Source organism: Equus asinus, chromosome 10 (assembly GCF_041296235.1).
Source record: "Equus asinus isolate D_3611 breed Donkey chromosome 10, EquAss-T2T_v2, whole genome shotgun sequence".
NCBI classification, from domain to species: domain Eukaryota; kingdom Metazoa; phylum Chordata; class Mammalia; order Perissodactyla; family Equidae; genus Equus; species Equus asinus.
In genome coordinates this window covers 30,112,450-30,130,276 of record NC_091799.1, presented here as the reverse complement: position 1 = coordinate 30,130,276, position 17,827 = coordinate 30,112,450, and the positions used below count along the sequence as shown (strand labels likewise).

General features: G+C 53.3%; 1 protein-coding gene across 1 annotated transcript; it reads left to right on the top strand.

The window, feature by feature from the left end:
* The first annotated feature begins 4,043 nt into the window (after window positions 1-4,043).
* On the top strand, window positions 4,044-6,894 carry LOC106836351 (alpha-1-acid glycoprotein 2-like). The gene is made up of 6 exons (XM_014849203.3): window positions 4,044-4,203; window positions 4,578-4,720; window positions 4,947-5,017; window positions 5,815-5,922; window positions 6,069-6,172; window positions 6,713-6,894. Exons 1-6 carry the CDS (start codon window positions 4,090-4,092, stop codon window positions 6,776-6,778), a joined length of 606 nt encoding a protein of 201 aa, XP_014704689.1. The 5' UTR covers window positions 4,044-4,089; the 3' UTR covers window positions 6,779-6,894.
* Window positions 6,895-17,827: the final 10,933 nt, after the last annotated feature.

The window sequence follows — 17,827 nt, the reverse complement described above, 5'->3', positions numbered from 1 at the left end:
TTCAGAGATTGGCTGAGGCTCCATCATCAGGCAGAGGCTCGACTTGTGCTTCATCGATGGGTTAGCGATTCGACCACAAGCAAAGTCCTGTTCCATCAGCCCTGACAGACAGGATTCTCTTGTCCTTGCTGACTTCCCTGGAATGTTGATGGCTTGGTCCAGTTTGGAAGATGAAGAAAACAAGGCGTGCCAGGCAGTTCCTCTGCAAAGCCCGCTCCGGTCTACTTTACGATGGCGCCGCTCACGCCATCTTTCACACTTTCCCTTCTCTCTGCTCTACTCACATACTCCTGCTCACCAAATATGTGCATTTTTCTCCCACACCAAGCACTTCCCGGATTCTCCAGACACCAGTGGGGTGTCCTGCAATTCAATCCAGCTGGGACACGAACCGGAGGTAGCATCAGATCCCACAGGTTAAGGGCTCAGTCCTACAAGACTGTCCTCGCCTCAGACAGCAATCACAAGTCCGGGTTGTCACCTGGGCCGCTGACCGACTGGCCATAAATCAGAGGCTCCCACAGCCCTCTCCTCAGGGTGTGGCAATTTGCTAGAAGAGCTCACAGGACTCAGGAAAATAGTTTACTTACGAGATTCTCAGTTTATTATAAAAGGATGCAACTCAGAAACAGTCAGAGGGGGCCGGCCCTGTGGCTGAGTAGTTAAGTTTGCGTGCTCCACCTCGGCAGCCCGGGGTTTCACCAGTTTGGATCCTGGGTGCGGGCCTAGCACTGCTCATCAGGCCATGCTGTGGTGGCATCCCACATAGAAGAACTAGAATGACTTATGGCTAGGATATACAACTATGTACTGGGGCTTTGGGGAGAAGAAAAAGGAAGATTGGCAACAGATGTTAGCTCAGAGCCATCTTCCTCACCAAAAAAAAAAAAAAATTTTAAAGGCTTATAAATAACTCAAAAAAACAAAGAAAGAAAGAAACAGTCAGAAGAGGTGCCTGGGGCAAAGTAGGTGGAAAGGGGCGCTAAGCTTCCACGCCTCTTCTGTAGGGGCCACCTGTCCAGCTCCACATGTTTCCCACTCCGAACCCTGAAATTTAGGATTTTTGTGAAAGCTTCATTACATAGGCACAATTGATTAAATCATTGGTCATTCATTAGTGATCGAGTCAGTCTTGACAAAATAGAAATGGCAAGCAATAGGATATATTGGAATATATGGGGAAGCCATTTGGTTTAAACCTCACTCGGCCTGACTTTGTTTTTTTTCCAAAAGGGCCTGACATGGTCATTGAGCAGGCATTGTATATCTGCTTTAAACATTTCCTATGGCAAGAACAAACGACCTTAAGATAAAGGTGCAACTTCCCCCCACATTGGCATTTCCTTAAGGATAAGCATCTTTCCTTAGGCTAGGAACTGATTACTGTGATCACCTTTGACCACCCAGCTCACCTGTGACCACCCAGCTCAAGACAACAGACCTGCCACCCTGCTGTGTTCACTGAGACAGCAGACCTACCTGCTGTGTCCATCAATCGCTGTGCCGACAGAGCAGTCTCGCAACTGTTGTAAAAGGGACATTTCAATCCTATGTGAAACATCCTGTTTGGGGGTATATAACCACTCTGAACACCCCACTTCTTTGGTGCTCTTTCTTCCTTTGGGAAAAAAGGCCCTGGGCCATGGTCCTCAGATTTTAGCTCAGAATAAACTCTCCCAAATTTTCATTATAGATTGGTTATGGATTATTTTCGTCGACAGTCTCCAGCCTCAGTTCCTTCTGGGAGGTCAGGGGGTAGGGCTAAAAATTCCAACCCTCTAATTCTGTGGTCACCAGAACCCCATCGTCAGGCTGTCCAGGAGCCCCCAGCCACTGGCCATCTCCTTAGCATTCAAAAAGACACCACTTTGGAGATTCCAAGGGTTGTGTGCCAGGAAACAGAGGGAGAGACCAAATAGATGCTGTGTATTGTATCTCGTGCACTGTCTGTGGTTTTGCTTCAGGAGGCATGTGGGTTGGGACAGAGCGGAATTGCTTTTGACAAAAGAAAAATCAAACCCTGCTCTTTGCTTGGCTTTCCCTGTTCAAATCTGCCTATTCACACCCCCCTCCCATTAAAATCTTTCCATTTCTCCCAATTCCCCAGAGTCTACTGCCAACTCCTCAGCCTGGCTCTATGCCCTGCAGGCTCGGATCCCCGCAACCTCTCAGCATCCGCCCTGGTCCCTCTGTCGACATCACAGACTCCAGCCACACAGCCCTGCCAGGTCCATCATGCCCCACGCTCTCTCACCTACGCTCTTCTCTCCCGAAGAACTCCAACCATTGTTTCAAGACTCAGATTAGACCAACGCAAATTCAAAACACGAACTGAGCTGCCCAAAAAGAAAGAGAAAAAGGGAAATTCCAATTCTGGCCAGGATGAGGAGAAAGAGACTCATTTGTTCATCACCAAATTGGCACAGTGTTAAAAATCGTCAGTATTCTTTCATTTCTCCTGGGTTTTTTTCTCTGTTTCAGGGGAGAGTTTTTTTAATCATCTTAGCTGAGGTGTAACCGGCATAGAATGAAATGCACAGGTTGTCGGTTCCGGCTCGATGGGTTCTCACAGGTGCACAGTACATTATCCTCACCAGCACAATGCACATGCAGCACTTCGCCGTCCACTCCACACAATTCTCCCGGGCCTTTTGGTCGTCAAGCTGTCCTCCTTGCCCTGGGCAACCACTGATCTGATTTCAACCACCACTGATTAATGATTAATTTTGGTGCTTCTAGAATATTACATGAATGGAATCATACAGTAGGAGCTCTACTGTGTCTGGCATCTCTTGCTCAATGTCACGTTTCTGAGGCTCATTCACGTTGTTATCCGGATCCAAAGTTCATTCCTTTTTCTTGCCGAGTAACATCCCATTGTATGAAAACGTCCCAATTTGTTTTTCCATTTTCCTATCGATGGACATTTGAATTGTCTCCCAGTTTTGTCTATTCTGAATGACGCTTATAGTCTTACACAATGACACACGCTTTTCTCTCTCTTGATGGTGCAGTGAATGGAGAAAGGAATTTGGTCTCTGACACTTACCATCAGAGGGAAAAAAATCAAATATAAAACTCTACAGACAACTCTGTCTCAATAAAGCTGGAAAACATCAGACAAAATCCTATAAAGAGAGGACATGATTCGGTAACTTAGAACCTAGGAAGCGAATGAAGCTTATGGATCCATTGCAATCGCAACTACCAACTACACCAAAACGTGAAAAATTATTCCAAATATATGAAATGAGTAAGAATACAAAATTGTACACACACCGTAATCCATACTTGTTGAAAGTATTTAGTCATATGGATGAAGATTGGACCCCATCAGGTAGAAAGGCACATGGGCAGTGGAATTATTCATCCCACAGTTCTTACAGAGGCCACCCCGTGCTGGGCGCTGTCCCAGGACAACATCTCCTGGTGAAGAGACAGGCAGCTCCTTGTGCGCATGGCAGGGGGTAGAGACCTCACAGGGATGACTTGCTATTTTGGACGTTGGGAGATGGTTCAAGTAACACTTTTCCTGGAGTTAGACATTCAGCATAGATGGCCCCTCCTTTGGGAAGTGTCCCTGCCTGCGGGAATGGGTCAGGCCCTCTGGACTTTTGCTCTGTCACAGTTGAACTCAACTCAGTTGAACTGAACCCCTGTTTGCCATCACCCGCACCCCTAACCCTCCCCCGCCCATCGCCCCTACTCCTCACACAAGCCTGGGGGAGTCTTAGTTGCCTTCAACCTCTAATCTATGGCTGGATCCCCCTCAAGTCAGTGGGGCAGGTATTGGATGAAGATGAGAGAGATTGCTGGGAGGCCCGACTATTGAAATCCACATGTTGACAAATCTCCGTGCAGCCCACGCCCACCTTGGCCTGGAACAGCCAGACCTCTAGGTCGGGGACCCAAGTTAGACCTGGGCTTAGAGGCTTTACCAACAGCTGGCATGTTGGGAAGAGGGAAGCTTGCATGCAAGGCATTTCCCCATCACTGGACTGTGTCACATGTGCCCTTAGCTCCCTATAAAGGTCACTGCACCCTGCAGCCACCAGTTGTACTTGACTCCAGGTGCCTCCCCATTTCGCCATGGCGCTGCCCTGGGCCCTCGCTGTCCTGAGCCTCCTTCCTCTGCTGGAAGCCAGGAGCCTGGGGTGTGCCAACTTCACAGCAGCGCCTATGACCAATGCCACCCTGGATCGTGTGAGTGCTGGGCCCCAGGGGCAGCTGCCTCTCTCTCTGGGCTTCCCTCTCCCCTGCTGGCTTGTGGTCAACCCCCTCCCCTGACTCGGCCCTTTCCTCTCATGGCTCTGGGGGTGAAATTCTGACCAACCTCGCAACTCAGAAGCCTCGTTGTCAGGTCCCCAGCAGGGGACAATTCTGTCCTGGGCAAAGAGGGGTGACTGGGGTGGGAGGATGCCTGACCCTCAGCGTGAGCTTCTGCATGTCCTCTCCTCACCTGGGCCCCCATCCCCCTGTTTGAAAACTGGAGGGAGAGGTGTGCCAGAGTCTTGTCCCAGGGGACCATCGAGACTCCGGCTCCCAGCATCCTTCACCTGCTCCTGGCTTCTCCCCAGATCTCTGGCAAGTGGTTTTACATTGCGGGAGCCTCCCACAACCCTGAGTACCTTGAGTTTATGAAGACATATCAGGCATCCTACTTTTACTGTGACGCCAACCATACAGAGGACACGATACAGCTCAGGGAGTACTCGACCATGTGAGACCCCCACACGCCCAGCCCAGCCCCATCTTCTGGCTTCTACCCTGAGCCGCCGGAGGACCTGGAGCAAGTCCTGTCCCCTTCCTGGCCTCGGCCTTCCCCTCCATGGAATGGGGAGGGCTGACCCAATTGCCAGCAGACTCCTGACCCCAGGTGGCTGTGATGGGTGATTGTCTCTCCTTGACCGACCTACTATTTTTCTGCCCCTTTTGTCTGGCTTTAGTGGGAACAAGTGTGTCTATAACTTCAGCATCTTGACTGTCCAGCGGGAGAATGGGACCATAACCACAAACGGTGAGGCCAGCCCTCGGGCACAGGGCTGCTGTGTGGAATGGGGAGGACGTGGGTCCCAGCCTACAGGAGGGGATGAGGCTAAAGCCCCGGGGGCCTTGGGAAGAGAGGATATGGGTCAGGCCCACTTCTTCTTCTATCCGTGCTGCCAGCGCCTGCACACTGCAATAATCACCAGTTTCGAGTTCTGACTTTGTGCCCGGCACCTTGAAGCCCTTGACATGACTTAATCCCCTTAATTCTCACAGACAGCCCTAGGAGGACATTCCAGGGATTGGATGAGGACACAGAAACACAGAGATGTCAGGTAGTTTCCCAAGGTCACACACTTGCCGTGAGAACTCGGATCAAACCCCAGGCTGGGTCCATCCCGCCTCTCTCTCACTGCTCTCTATCCTCTGGGAGCTCAGGTGGCAGCCTGCACGTTGGGCTGACAGTGACTTCACCCCTGTCCCCAACATCACCGCAGAGAGGGCACACAGTAGGAGCACACGGTGGCGTTGGACGTGGACCCACAGGACGTAGCAGCCTGGGGGCTCCTCCCTGGGCATCATTTTCTCTGTCTGCAAAATGGGCAGAAAGTTGCTGACGGCCACAGTCTGCGTGCAGCTCCTGGGCTTCCACACGAGGACCGGGCTCCCTCAGGGCCTGGTGCACAGTAGGAGCCAGGGACATGGGGCCCATGTGAGCCCCTGGCTGTCACCCATGGGCCTTGTGGCCCTGGGCACACAAATGTCCTCGCCTGTGAGATGGGAACTGCAGTGCCACCCCACGGTCTCACCAGAGGCTTCCTCCTCCAGAGATGGGCAGAGAACACATTGGCCATGTTTGGTTCACCAAGGACCCCAGTATCATCCTGTTTGTCTACTTCCCGGATGATAAGCAGAAAATAGCACTGTTCTTCTGCGGTACGTGCCCCTCCAACACCCGGTCCACCCAGGCCTGACCCTGGGACCACCTGATCCTGGGGCTGGGCCCCCAGAACCCCAAGCTTCCCTGGCCTCCCACCCAGGGCTCCCAGCATCCTCACCATGTCCCATGCTCCCTCCTGCAGCGGACAAGGCGAACGTGACCGAGGAGCAGATGAGTGAGTTCCATGAAGCCATCGTGTGCGTGGGCATGGACAAGTCGGAAATCATGTACACCGACGAGAAACAGGTGAGTGCCAGGAGGGCTGGGCAGTGGGCACCCTGAGGGTGGTCCCGCCTGGGGCAGCCCCTGGGGCTCAGGGAGGCAAAGCGGCTGGCCAAGATGAGACACCTGTGACACAAGTCGCACAAATACCTCCGCCATTGCTCCCGGGAACCATGGGAAAGGGCTAATGAACACAGGTGCTGGAAGTGGTCCCCTGGCCTGCAGCCTGCCGCTCCATCTCCTGGCTGGGGGACCTCGGAGGCCACATAGCCTCCAGGAGCCTCAGTTGGAACATCTGCACTATGGTGCTGAGGATTCAGGAGGTCAGTGTGAGGGATGGGCAGGACATAAGTACTCAGTAAACGCCAGCCTTTCCCAAGGGTTTGAGGTCCCATTTTAGAGGTGAATAAGCTGAAGCTCAGAGAGGGAAAGTGACTCGCCCAAGGTCACCCAGCTCAGAAGTAGCAGAGCCAGGTGGGCTGGACTGCAGTCCACAGGTCATTGCATCTTCCCCCAGGGACCCCTGCCAGCCCCGTCACTGTGCTCTCTCTCCCCATCTTCTAGGATCAGTGTGGGCCTCTGGAGAAGCAGCACGAGGAGGAAAGGAAGAAGAAACAGGAGGAGGCCTAGGAGGACGCAGGCCTGGGTTGGGGCCTTGGGGACTTGGGGGCGTCCTCAGCCCCCGTCCACCCTTTGTACCTCCATCCCTTCCCTCAGTGGCAACAATAAAGTTTCTGCCTTTGGGACGGGCAGTTGTCATTCAGTCATTCCGTCATTCGCTCCTTCGTTCATTCATTCCCGTTGAAGCCTGCCCTGAGTTGAGCGCTGGCCGAGCACTGGACAAGGCCCTGCCCCTGGTTGGAAGGGCCCCCGCTGGAAGCCCCAGCACACGTGCCAGGACAGATGACCACATGCCTGAGCGCTGTGGGAGCCCAGTTCGGAGACGGTTCTCCCCGTGTAGGGAAGTCTGGGTGGGCTGCCTGGAAGGGGCGTCTGAACCAGTGTGGAAAGATAGGAACTGGACACCACGTCTGTTCCTGCTGCGGCCCAAGGATCTGGGAGGGCGCGTTTGAGGAAATTGAGGCAGAGTACCCCACGTAGGGGTTCAGGTGGATGAGGGGCAGGGAGGACTCGGGTGTGTGGTCCGAGCAAGAGGGACATTACTGAGGACATCCCCTTGGCCCTGAGGGGAGACGAGGGGGCAGGGGCCGGACAGGAGGCAGGAAGGCGGACTGTGAGGAGCATCCTGGCAAGGGCAGGGGACTTGGCCAGCCTGGGGCAGACTCGGAGAGGTGGGGGCTTGGGGCCTCGGCTAGAGGGGCCGTGTGTCTCCATGACACGTCCTGAGACACCCGCCTGACACCAGAAGGAGGACGCGACACCTATGGGTGAGGTCATCCCCTGGGAGCCAGGGCCCCTCCTCCCAGGCCCCCCCAGTCGAAAGGTTTATGGCTCTGAGACACGCCAATGGGGAAAGTAGGAGACACAGAAGCCACCAGAGGGAGGCAGGCGGAGTCAGGAAATTGCACCCAGCAGGCCCCCTGGGGGGGAGGGGCCTTAGCGTCCAACCTCCCCCCTACAATTGACTTCAGGGACCACAAATTGAGGACACACACCACAGACCTGGGTGCCTTTGGCAATGTTGGCCGACTTCTTTTCTTTTTGAGATTGATTTTCATTCTCTTCATTTGCCATCGTAACGAAAATAGATTTTTAAATGCCTCAAATATACAGATATCACTGATGCACACACATTCCAGAAGAGCTGAGGTATGCGCTGCTACAGGGTGGGGGCAGGACACGGCCTGGCAGGAGCTGCCCACTGGCCAGAGTCCCAGGGACCCCGGAGTAGAGCGGGGTCTCAGAGGAGGTGTGGGAGGGACCGTGGCGGCCGGCTTCCTGGGCCCTCCGTGGGCGTGTCTGTCCCTGGAGCCCCTGGGAAAGGCCTCGCCACCCACAGGGAGGCTGGGCACACGTCACCCTCAGCGCTGCCATCCTACAATGGCCCAGTGGTCTCAAGGTGCCCCATGGGCCACCAGTCACCAGGGGAAGGTCCCCAGCCACGTCTGTCCCAGAGACGGCTGCTCTGGAGAGGCTGGTGACAGTTGGTGGCAGGTGTGCCCCAGAGCCCCTGGCCTCTCCCTTCTTCTCCGGCCTCCTACAGAGGATGCAAGTCAGGACCCCTCCTCAGTTTACAACATCTGTCCATCGTCTATAAGTCCATATTATTGGCTGGAGGAGGACAAGTGCAGGACGAGGAGCCCCCACGGTGGCGCCTGGACGGAGGGTGGCCTCAGTCCCAGCAGATGCTGCAGGGCTGGTCCCCTGGGCAGCCACTTCTCTTCATGACCAGCCTGTTGCCCCTTCTGGTCTGAGAACACTGAGGCTGAGCAGGCAGGGCCTGTGCTGGGGGGCCTCCTCCTGAGGGTCCCCGGGACCTTCAGAAGGGGCTTCAGCTGACTCCTCGCCCAGAGACAGTGGCGGCCTGCACCCTGCCCCGTGGGTCCCTGGCTCCGAGTGGGGTCAGAGGGGACAGGAGCCCCGCAGGCTGGGGGCCTGGCGCAGCTCAGCCTCCAGGGCGCGGCTCAGCTGCCGGCTGCGGGAGCGCACGTGCATGGCTGCCCCGACGGCGCGGCTCAGGGCCTGGTGCAGGGCCTCCAGGTCCTCCAGGTCCAGCTGGACAGAGTGCCGGGGGCCCCGGGCCGGCCGGGCGGAGGAAGAGGAGTGCCACTCGGAGGCTGGTCGGGCTGAGGTAGGTCCTGGGGACGCGAAGAACCTGAAGAGAGATGGCAGAGAGAGCGTCAGCCACAGAGAGGGCAGGGGCGCCAAGGAGCCGGGGTTTGGAGCCAACCGTCCTAAGGCCCTGATGCTCTGGGCCTCAGTTTCTCCACCTCTAAATAGGAAGAGTAAAGGCCTACTTGGAGGGATGTGCTAGAAAGATGAGGGAAGAAAACGGGCGTGTCTGACCCAGAACAGGGGCTCAGGAAGGAGTAGTTCAATCTGCCCATTCATTCAATATTTCCTCACAACAGAGCACGTGCCAGCCCATGTGCTCGGCCCTGGGGTTCAATGTGGAAGGAACAACACGGACCCCGAGGCCTCCTTGGACCTTCTAATCCCAGAGCCAGATCTCAGGGAGACCAGGATCACCCCAGGCTCTGCAGCAAACCCCCTTCCTGGCAGAGGTCACATACGGGAGTCCCGCGTGCCAGTGGGGGCACTGGAACAATGAGAAAAGAACAGTTAGGGGCCTGCAGGAGGCGGCGGGTCTGGTCCACTCACCCAGGCCAGCAGGTGGAGAGGTCCCTGCCCAGCCTGGCCCTGCAGGACTTGGGGTGGTGGGTTAAAGTGCTGAGGACCATGGGCCGACCTCATGAGATGCAGCACCCATTTTCTAGGGAGTGACTCCTGCATTCATTGGAGGTGACCCAGTGTAGGGTTCCTAGAAAGTGGTGCTGGGCAAGAAGAGGGTGTGGCCCTGTGTCTGGAATAAAGTGTGGCAGGGAGACAGAGGGAAAAGAAGCAGCTTGCCCAAATAAAGCAGGAAGGAGGAGGGAGGACCCGGCTGGAGTCTTTCCCTGGCGTCTTGCCCGGCAGATGTGAACTCTGCTCTCATTGCTGACCCCCCACTCTCTAAGCTCCATTATGGACAGAGTGAGAAAGGGGCTTTGCTGGGATCTGAACATCGTCTCTCCAGAGAAGACACACAGATGGCCAGGAAGCACATGAACCGATGCTCCCCTCCAGCAGTAGGACCCTGGCCCAGCCTCTCCTCCTGCAAGGGCTCCGGTTCCCCACCGGAAACAGCCATATGGAGCTGTGTCCCCGGGCCGGTCCCACAGGATCATCCAGCTAACAGCTCTGTCCGTGGCCTGGCCACGGAAACACTCTGTAAGTGCAGCCACTGAGGCCCAGGGCCGGAGGGCTGGGCGGGCAGGGCTGGGTCCACACCCGGAGCCACTGAGCTCCCAGGAGATGCTGATCCGAATCAGCTGAACCCAATAAACAGGCTTCTGAATCCCCCTCCCTCCTTCAGGGACTATGCGGGGTGAGTGCTGGGCTCCCACACTCCCCGACCTTCTGAGAATTGGAGGCCCAGCTCGGCCTGAAAGTTACCCAAAACTCCCCACGGGCAGAGCTAAAAAAAAGGCAAGAACGAAAACACAAACAGCCAAACAGAAAACCAACAAAAAGCCATCCAGGCCGGAAAGCCTCCGACGCAGGCGCTGTGCGGCGGCCGACCAGCAGGGGGCAGCGCAGGCCCGGTCCGCTTCCTGAAGCGCAGGGCCGCGGCCACTGAGCATGCGCAGTCTGCTGATTGACAGCTGGAGACTCTCCTGGGCGCAATCAGGGCCAATTTCAGCAGCGTCAGACGGGCTGTGGGTACCGGCCGCCCTCCGTGTACGATGCGTCCTCCAGACACTAGTTCACTTGATCCTCACTACAGCCCATTTCACAGAGGGGAAACTGAGGCCCAGAGGAGCAGTGTGACCCGTCCAAGGTGACAAGGCTCCTACTGGCGGTCTGTCAGGCACTAAGGACCAGGGCCTTTCCCCTCCCCGTGTCCGTCCAGGCCTGGGGACAGAAGACTGACTAGTTGTGTCCACAGACCTGAGACTCGAAGGACATGGAACGAAGGGCCTCAAGTGGACAGACCCCTGGCTCCCACAGGCGCTCAGAGCTGCATCCTGGTCCCCAAATTCCAGCGAGACCGTCCTGCCCGATGAGCGGGGCACAGCGGGCATCTCCACCAGCTCCGCGCAGACCTGCGCATGCGCCTTGGCCTCACACAGAGGATGGAACCGGGGTTCCCTAAAGACCCGTCCCCAGTGGGCTGCAGGGCAGGGACCACCTTGGGGGCGGGAGTCCTCGTGGGGACTGAGCTTGGATGGGGCCATAGCCTCTGTTCCCACCCAGCAACCTCCGTCACAGGGACGCTGGCCCCTCGCTGTCCTCAGACACAGGCCTCTGAGGACAGGCCATTGAAGAGGATGCCCCACGGATGCATTGATGCTGGACGCTCCTTGTGTGTCCACTTTTCTGGCTCCATCTGGTGACACCTCTCTGTCCACGTTCCTGCACGTTCGGTGAGCAGAGCCGAACTCTGAGGTTCACACACTCACACGCAGGGCCTCTGAGAAGCTGTTCGGAAACCCCAGCGACAATTTCTCAAGAGAGACGAGGGTGCAGAGTAAGGAGGGCGTTGGCTCACGTTCCACTTGACGCTTGGAGTTCGGCCGCCTCGGCCCCTGGGCTGCCCTCCCTCCCCTCTCTGTCTGCGGAAACCCTAACTCCCCGTCCAGGCCCGGGTCCTTCCTGCCCTGACTCAGCCCCTCGCTCCTGGGTCCCCCAAAACTTTCCCATCTTGTTCAAGCTCATGTCTCTACTCCCAGCAGAAGATGCTTGTCCCTCTGTCTCCCCACCAGATAGTGAGCCAGGGCTTCCCCATCTCACACCCCAGTACCCTACAGCTCAGAGATGCTCAGGAAATTCTACTGAAGGGACCCCAGGCTCCAGAGGAGCAAAGTGCAGGCCGTGCATGGGGAGAGGACGCGGAGAGGCCATGAGACTTCCCTCCACCACCGGAACGGGACCAGGCTGGGATATGCTGGGGTGCCCTCTGCAAGGCTGCTGTCCTCCCGGTGGAGCCCCCAAAGCAGCCCAGCCTGAGATGGGACCTCATGAGCTGCCAGCATCTGGCAGGAAATCCTGTCTGCATTTCTCTCCATCCCTCCCTGAAGCTCCAGAGTCTCCTTCTGAGGGCGTGGTGGGCATGGCGGCAGAGGATCCCCCTAAACCCCCCCATAAACGCCCTCCTCAGAGAGTGTCAGGGTGTGGGCCCGGCCTGGCTGTCCTCAGGTTGCGACAGGCTCTCCATCCACTCCTGGGCCAGCTGCTGGGCGAGGAGCCCCTCAGGGTGACTTCTTGCCTGGTGGCCCCTGGCCCGAGGGGTGAGTGTGTGTTGGCGCCACCTCCAGCTCTCGGATGAGTGCACAGAAGGAGCGGGGACCCCTTTCTGGCTCTGCCCCAGCACAGTGTCCAGGGTGGTGGTTCCCTGGGAACTCCCCAAGGGGGCACGTGTTGGGTTTTCCCAGGTGAACTGTGGGGGTGGTGGCTCAGGAGAGCTGCGTCTCCAGGTGTCCCCTGGGAGGCAGGGCCGAGACTGCATGCTGCGTGCAGACCCGGAGAGCGGTTCTGGTCCCTGTCTCAGGCCCAAGGCTGCTGAATGGGGCGGGCACTCGGAATCCCACTCGGGGGTCCCCTGCCGTCTCTGGGTTGTTTGTGTCAGAGTCTCAGTCTCTCTGACTTAATTCCTCAGTGCTTGAGTGCCAGCTGGCCCTTCAAATGCTTCTTCCCTGCAAACTCACTCCCCTCCTGAGTTCCCATCTCTGGATCGGCACCAACTGTTTGGTCAGCCAGAAATCTGAGTCATTCTAGACCCTTCTCCTTCCCTGAGCACACCCGAGAGTTAGCCAGCTCCCAAGTCCTGTGGGTCCAACGTCTAACATCTCTTCTGAGATGCACCCCCTCCCCACTGGTCCCGCATCCCTCCCGGGTGAGGCAGGCTTCTCAGCAGTCTCTCGGCCTCTTTCCTCACCCTCCTGGTGGCCTGAGAGCTGGCTCTACAACGTACCCCGACCACACCCCTGCCTGCTGGGCACCCATCACTGTCCTCGGATGGGGCTGCAGGCGTCCACGAACATTCCGTGAGCACCTTCTCTGAGCCCAGCCACCCTCGGGAGGCCTCCTCGACCACACGGTGCAAGAAATGGACTCACCGTGTTGTTGGGAAACAAGCGTGGATATTGCAAGAGTTTATTGGCTTATGCTGAATGGGAGAAACTGGGAAGTTAGTCACTTGTCCTTTCTCTGAGCCCTAAGTCTCCTCCGATGCTCCCTGAGCTCTGAAGCAGGTCCGTCTCCTGTGTCAGTAGCAGCATCCTCCACAAAGGCTCAGCACAGCCGGGGACAGCAGCCCGATGGTTCAGGGACCGAGTGCCAAATGCGAGGAACTGTTCCCCAGGGTGTGAACAGTGTTGGTTGTGATAGAGGATGTTGAGGGCTGTGGGTCACTCTGTGTTGGTAGCAGACCCAGAACCCAAGCGACACAGGTGCTCACGTGTTCTTCAGTAAACTCTGCGTGTGTGTGTGTGTGTGTGTGTGTGTCTGTGTGTGATATGTGGGACCCTCTAAATTCTGGGCTCTGGGCAGGAGCCCGAATGGCCTAGGTCTCATGCAGGTGCTGTCCCACCCATCACGCAGCCTCTCCTTGAAATAAACTGTCTCGCGTGTGTCCCCCTCCCGTCATCTCACACCTGGACCACTCCCGTAGCCTCCCGCTGCTCTCCGAGACCCTCTCCTGTCCTCTGTCCTCCCACCCTCCCCACTGCACACACAGTGATCCATCTACAGAACAAGCTGACTGTTCACCCCACACAGTCTTTCAATTTCTCCTGAATTCCCCAGAGTGCACTGCGAACTCCTCAGCCTGGCTCCATGCCCTGCAGGCTCGGATCCCAGCAACCTCTCAGCATCTGTCCTGGTCCCTCTGACACCATCGCAGGCTCCAGCCACAGAGCCGTGCCAGGTTCTTCCTCCCCACATTCTCTCATCTGCATTCTGCCCTCCTGAAGAACTGCAACCATTTCTTCAAGACTCAGATTAGAGCAATGCAAATTCAAAACACGACCTGAGCTGGCCAAAAAGAAAGTGAAAAAGGGAAGTTCCGTCTCTGGCCATCATGTGGAGAAAGAGACTCATTTATTCCTTGCGTAATTAACACAGCATTAAAAATCATCAGTGTTTTTTCATCCTTTATTCGTCCTTTTTTGTTTTCTCTGTTTTGGGGGAGAGCTTTTTTTTTTAAAGATTTTTTTTCATTTTTTCCTTTTTCTCCCCAAAGCCCCCCGCTACATAGTTGTATATTCTTCGTTGTGGGTCCTTCTAGTTGTGGCATGTGGGACGCTGCCGCACCATGGTTTGATGAGCAGTGCCATGTCTGCACACAGGATTCAAAGAAACGAAACACTGGGCCGCCTGCAGTGGAGCGCGCGAACTTAACCTCTCGGCCATGGGGTCAGCCCCTTGGGGAGAGATTTTTGAATCGTCTTAGCTGAGGTGTAACTGGCATACAGTGAAATGCACAGGTTGTCGGTCCCGGTTCCATGGGTTCTCACAGGTGCACAGCACGTGTGTCCTCACCAGCACATGCAGAACATCGCCGTCCACTGCACACACTTCTCCTGGCCTTTTGACAATCGTGCTGTCTCCTCGCCCTGGGCAGCCACCGACCTGATTTCCGTCATTATAGATTAGCATTGGCGCGTCTAGAACTTGACATGAACGGAATCTGATGGTAGGAGCTCTGCTGAGTCTGGCTTCCTTTGCTCAGTGCCACGTTTCTGAGATTCATTCACGTTGTCTGGATCTGCTTTCACTCCTTTTCATTGCTGAGTGACATCCCATGGTATGAAAACGCCCCAGTTGGTTTTTCTATTTTCATATCCATGGACATTCGAATTGTTTCCAGTTTCTGGCTATTTTGAATAACGCTACAGTCTTCCACACGACACACACTTCTCTCTCTCGTGATGGTGCAGCGAGTAGAGACAGGAATTCGATCTCTCACATTTAACATGAGAGGAAAACATCACAATAAAAAACGGTACAGACATGTGTCTCAATAAAGCTGGAAAACCTCAAACAAAATACTATAGAAATAAAGAGAGGACACGGCCCGGTAAGTCATGTCGACAGAAATCATCCATGATCAAGCTATAAATCAAAACTGGGGTGAGTTTATTATGAGCCAGATCTGAGGACCAGCCCGGGGCCTTCCTTCCCCAAGGAGGGAGGGGCACCAAAGACGTGGGGTGTGCAAAGTGAGTTATGGACCGTCTTGTAACAAAGATGTATGCCTCACATAGGAGAGGAATGTCCTTTTACAAATGTCATGAGACCTTAGCTGGCACAGCAGGTCAGTGGTCAGCAGGTCAGTGGTGACAAGGTGGGGGCTCACCAGGTGAGCACAGCAGGTCAGGAACTAATCTTTCGTTTAGGGAGAGACGCTTATCCTTAAAGAAATGCCATATGGGGCTGTTACCTCCGTATCTAAGGGCATCAGCTTGTCTTTGGGACATCGTAAATACATGAAGCAGACCTACAATGCACGCTCAACAGGCCACGTCAGGCACTTCTGGAAAAACAAGGTCAGGCTGAACTAGTTTTAAACCAAATGGCTTCATCGTATGTTCCAATATATACTGTTGCTTTTCATCTATTGATCAGGTCGAATCTAGGAAGTGAACGAAAGCTTATGTGTCCATTCAACTCACAACTACTGACTACACCAAAACATGAAAAATTATTGGAAATATATGAAATGAAGAAGAATACAAAATGGTAGGCACACAGTTATAAGATTTTTTAATATTTTAGAACATTGGGAATTTCACTTGCATGTTATTGTTTGTCAGTCACCATCTAAATGTGCCCCTTTACCCCATATTCCCACCCCCTAACCCCCTTTCCCTCTGGTAACCACTCATCCATTCTGTTTGTCCACGTGTCTGTTTATCCTCCACATAGGAGTGAAATCATGTGCTGTTTATCCTTCTCCATCTGGCTTCTTTCGCTTAACATCATACCCTCAAGGGCCATCCATGTTCTTGAGAATGGCACGGTTTTGTCTTTTCTATGGCTGAGTAGTATTCCATTGTGTCTATACACCACATCTCCTTTGCCCATTCATCAGTCGATGGGCACTTGGGTTGCTCCCACATGTTGTCCATTGTGAATAATCCTGCAATGAACATAGGGGTACATAAGTCTCTTTGAATTGTTGATTTCAAGGTCTTTGGATAAATACCCAGTAGTCGATAGCTGGGCCCTATTGTATTTTTATTTTTAATTTTTTGAGAAATCCCTGTAGTGTTTTCCATAGCGGCTGCACCAGTTTGCGTTCCCACCAGCAGTTTATGAGGTTTCTCTTTTCTCCACATCCTCTCCAACAATTGTTATTTTTTATCTTGGTGATTATAGCCATTGTAATCATGGTAAGGTTGTCTTAGTGTAGTTTGATTTGCGTTTCCCTGATGATTAGTGATGTTGAACGTGTTTCCATGTGCCTGTTGGCCATCTGTGTGTCTTCTTTAGAAAAGTGTTGGTTCATATCTTCTGCCCATTTTTTGATCTGATTGTTTGTTTTTATGTCATTGAGTTGTGTGAGTTCTTTATATATTATGCAGATTAACCCCTTGTCAGATATATGACCTGCCAATATTTTCTCCCAGTTGGTGGGTTGTCTTTTCGTTTTGTTCCTGGTTTCCTCTGCCTTGCAGAAGCTCTTTAGTCTGATGGAGTCCCCTTGTTTATTGTTTCTTTTGTTTCCCTTGCCTGAGTAGACATAGTATTGGAAAAGATGCTTCTAAGACGGATGTCAAAGAGTGTACTGCCTATGTTTTCTTCTAGGAGTTTTATGGTTTCAGGTCTTACCTTCAAGTCGTTAATCCATTTTGAGTTAATTTTTGTGTGTGGAGAAACATAATGGTCTACTTTCATTCTTTTGCCTGTGGCCGTCCAGTTTTTCCCACACCATTTATTGAACAGACTATCTTTTTTCCACTGTATGTTCTTTGCTCCTTTGTCAAAGATTAGGTGTCTATACACGTGTGGTTTTATTTCTGGGCTCTCAGTTCTGTCCCATTGATCTGTGGGACTGTTTTTGTACCAGTACCATGCTGTTTTGATTACTGTAGCTTTGCAATAAGTTCTGAAGTCAGGGATTGTGATGCCTCCAGCTTTGTCCTTTTTTCTCAGGATTGCTTTAGCTTTTCAGGATCTTTTGTCGCCCCATGTGAATTTTAGGATTCTTTGTTCTAGCCCTATGAAGCACATCGTTGGGCTTCTGATAGGCATTGTATTGAATGTGTAGATTGCTTTAGGTAATATGGACATTTTAACTGTTTGTTCTTCCAATCCATGTTCATAGAATATCTTTCCATTTCTTTATGTCATCATTGATTTATTTCAATAAAGTTTTATAGTTTTCCCTGTAGAAGTCTTTAAGCTCTTTATTTAAATTTATTCCTAGATATTTTATTCTTTTTTGTTGTGATTGTAAACGAGATTGCATTCTTGAGGTCTCTTCCTGTCAGTTCGTTCTTAGAGTATAGAAATGCAACTGATTTTGTAAGTTTATTTTGTACCCTGCAACTCTGCTGTAGTTGTTGATTACTTCTAAAGGTTTTCCGATGGATCTTTTCTGGCTTTCTATATGTAGAATCATGTCATCTGCAAACAGGAACTGTTTTACTTACTTGCCTATTTGGATTCCATTTATTTCTTTTCCTTGCCTAATTGCTCTGGCCAAACCTGCAGTACTATATTGAGTAGAAGTGGTGGGCACGCTTGTCTTGTTCCTGTTCTCAGGGGGATGGTGCTCAGTTCTTCCCCATTGAGTACGATGTTGGCTGTGGGTTTGTCATATACGGCCTTTATTATGTTGAGGTATTTTCCTTGTGTACCCAGTTTATCGAGAGTTTTTGTCATAAATGGATGTTGGAGCTTGTCAAATGCTTTGTCTGAGTCTGTTGAAATGATCATGTGTTTTTTATTTCTCATTGTGTTAATGTGGTGTATCACATTGATTGATCTGCAAATGTTGAAGCAACCCTGTGC

Excerpts from the sequence above, each read along its gene's own strand:
- LOC106836351 (XM_014849203.3), top strand. The coding sequence starts at position 4,090 with ATGGCGCTGCCCTGGGCCCTCGCTGTCCTGAGCCTCCTTCCTCTGCTG. Across the intron at positions 5,018-5,814 it reads TGGGACCATAACCACAAACG|AGATGGGCAGAGAACACATT; the intron begins GTGAGGCCAGCC and ends TTCCTCCTCCAG. Across the intron at positions 5,923-6,068 it reads AATAGCACTGTTCTTCTGCG|CGGACAAGGCGAACGTGACC; the intron begins GTACGTGCCCCT and ends TCCCTCCTGCAG.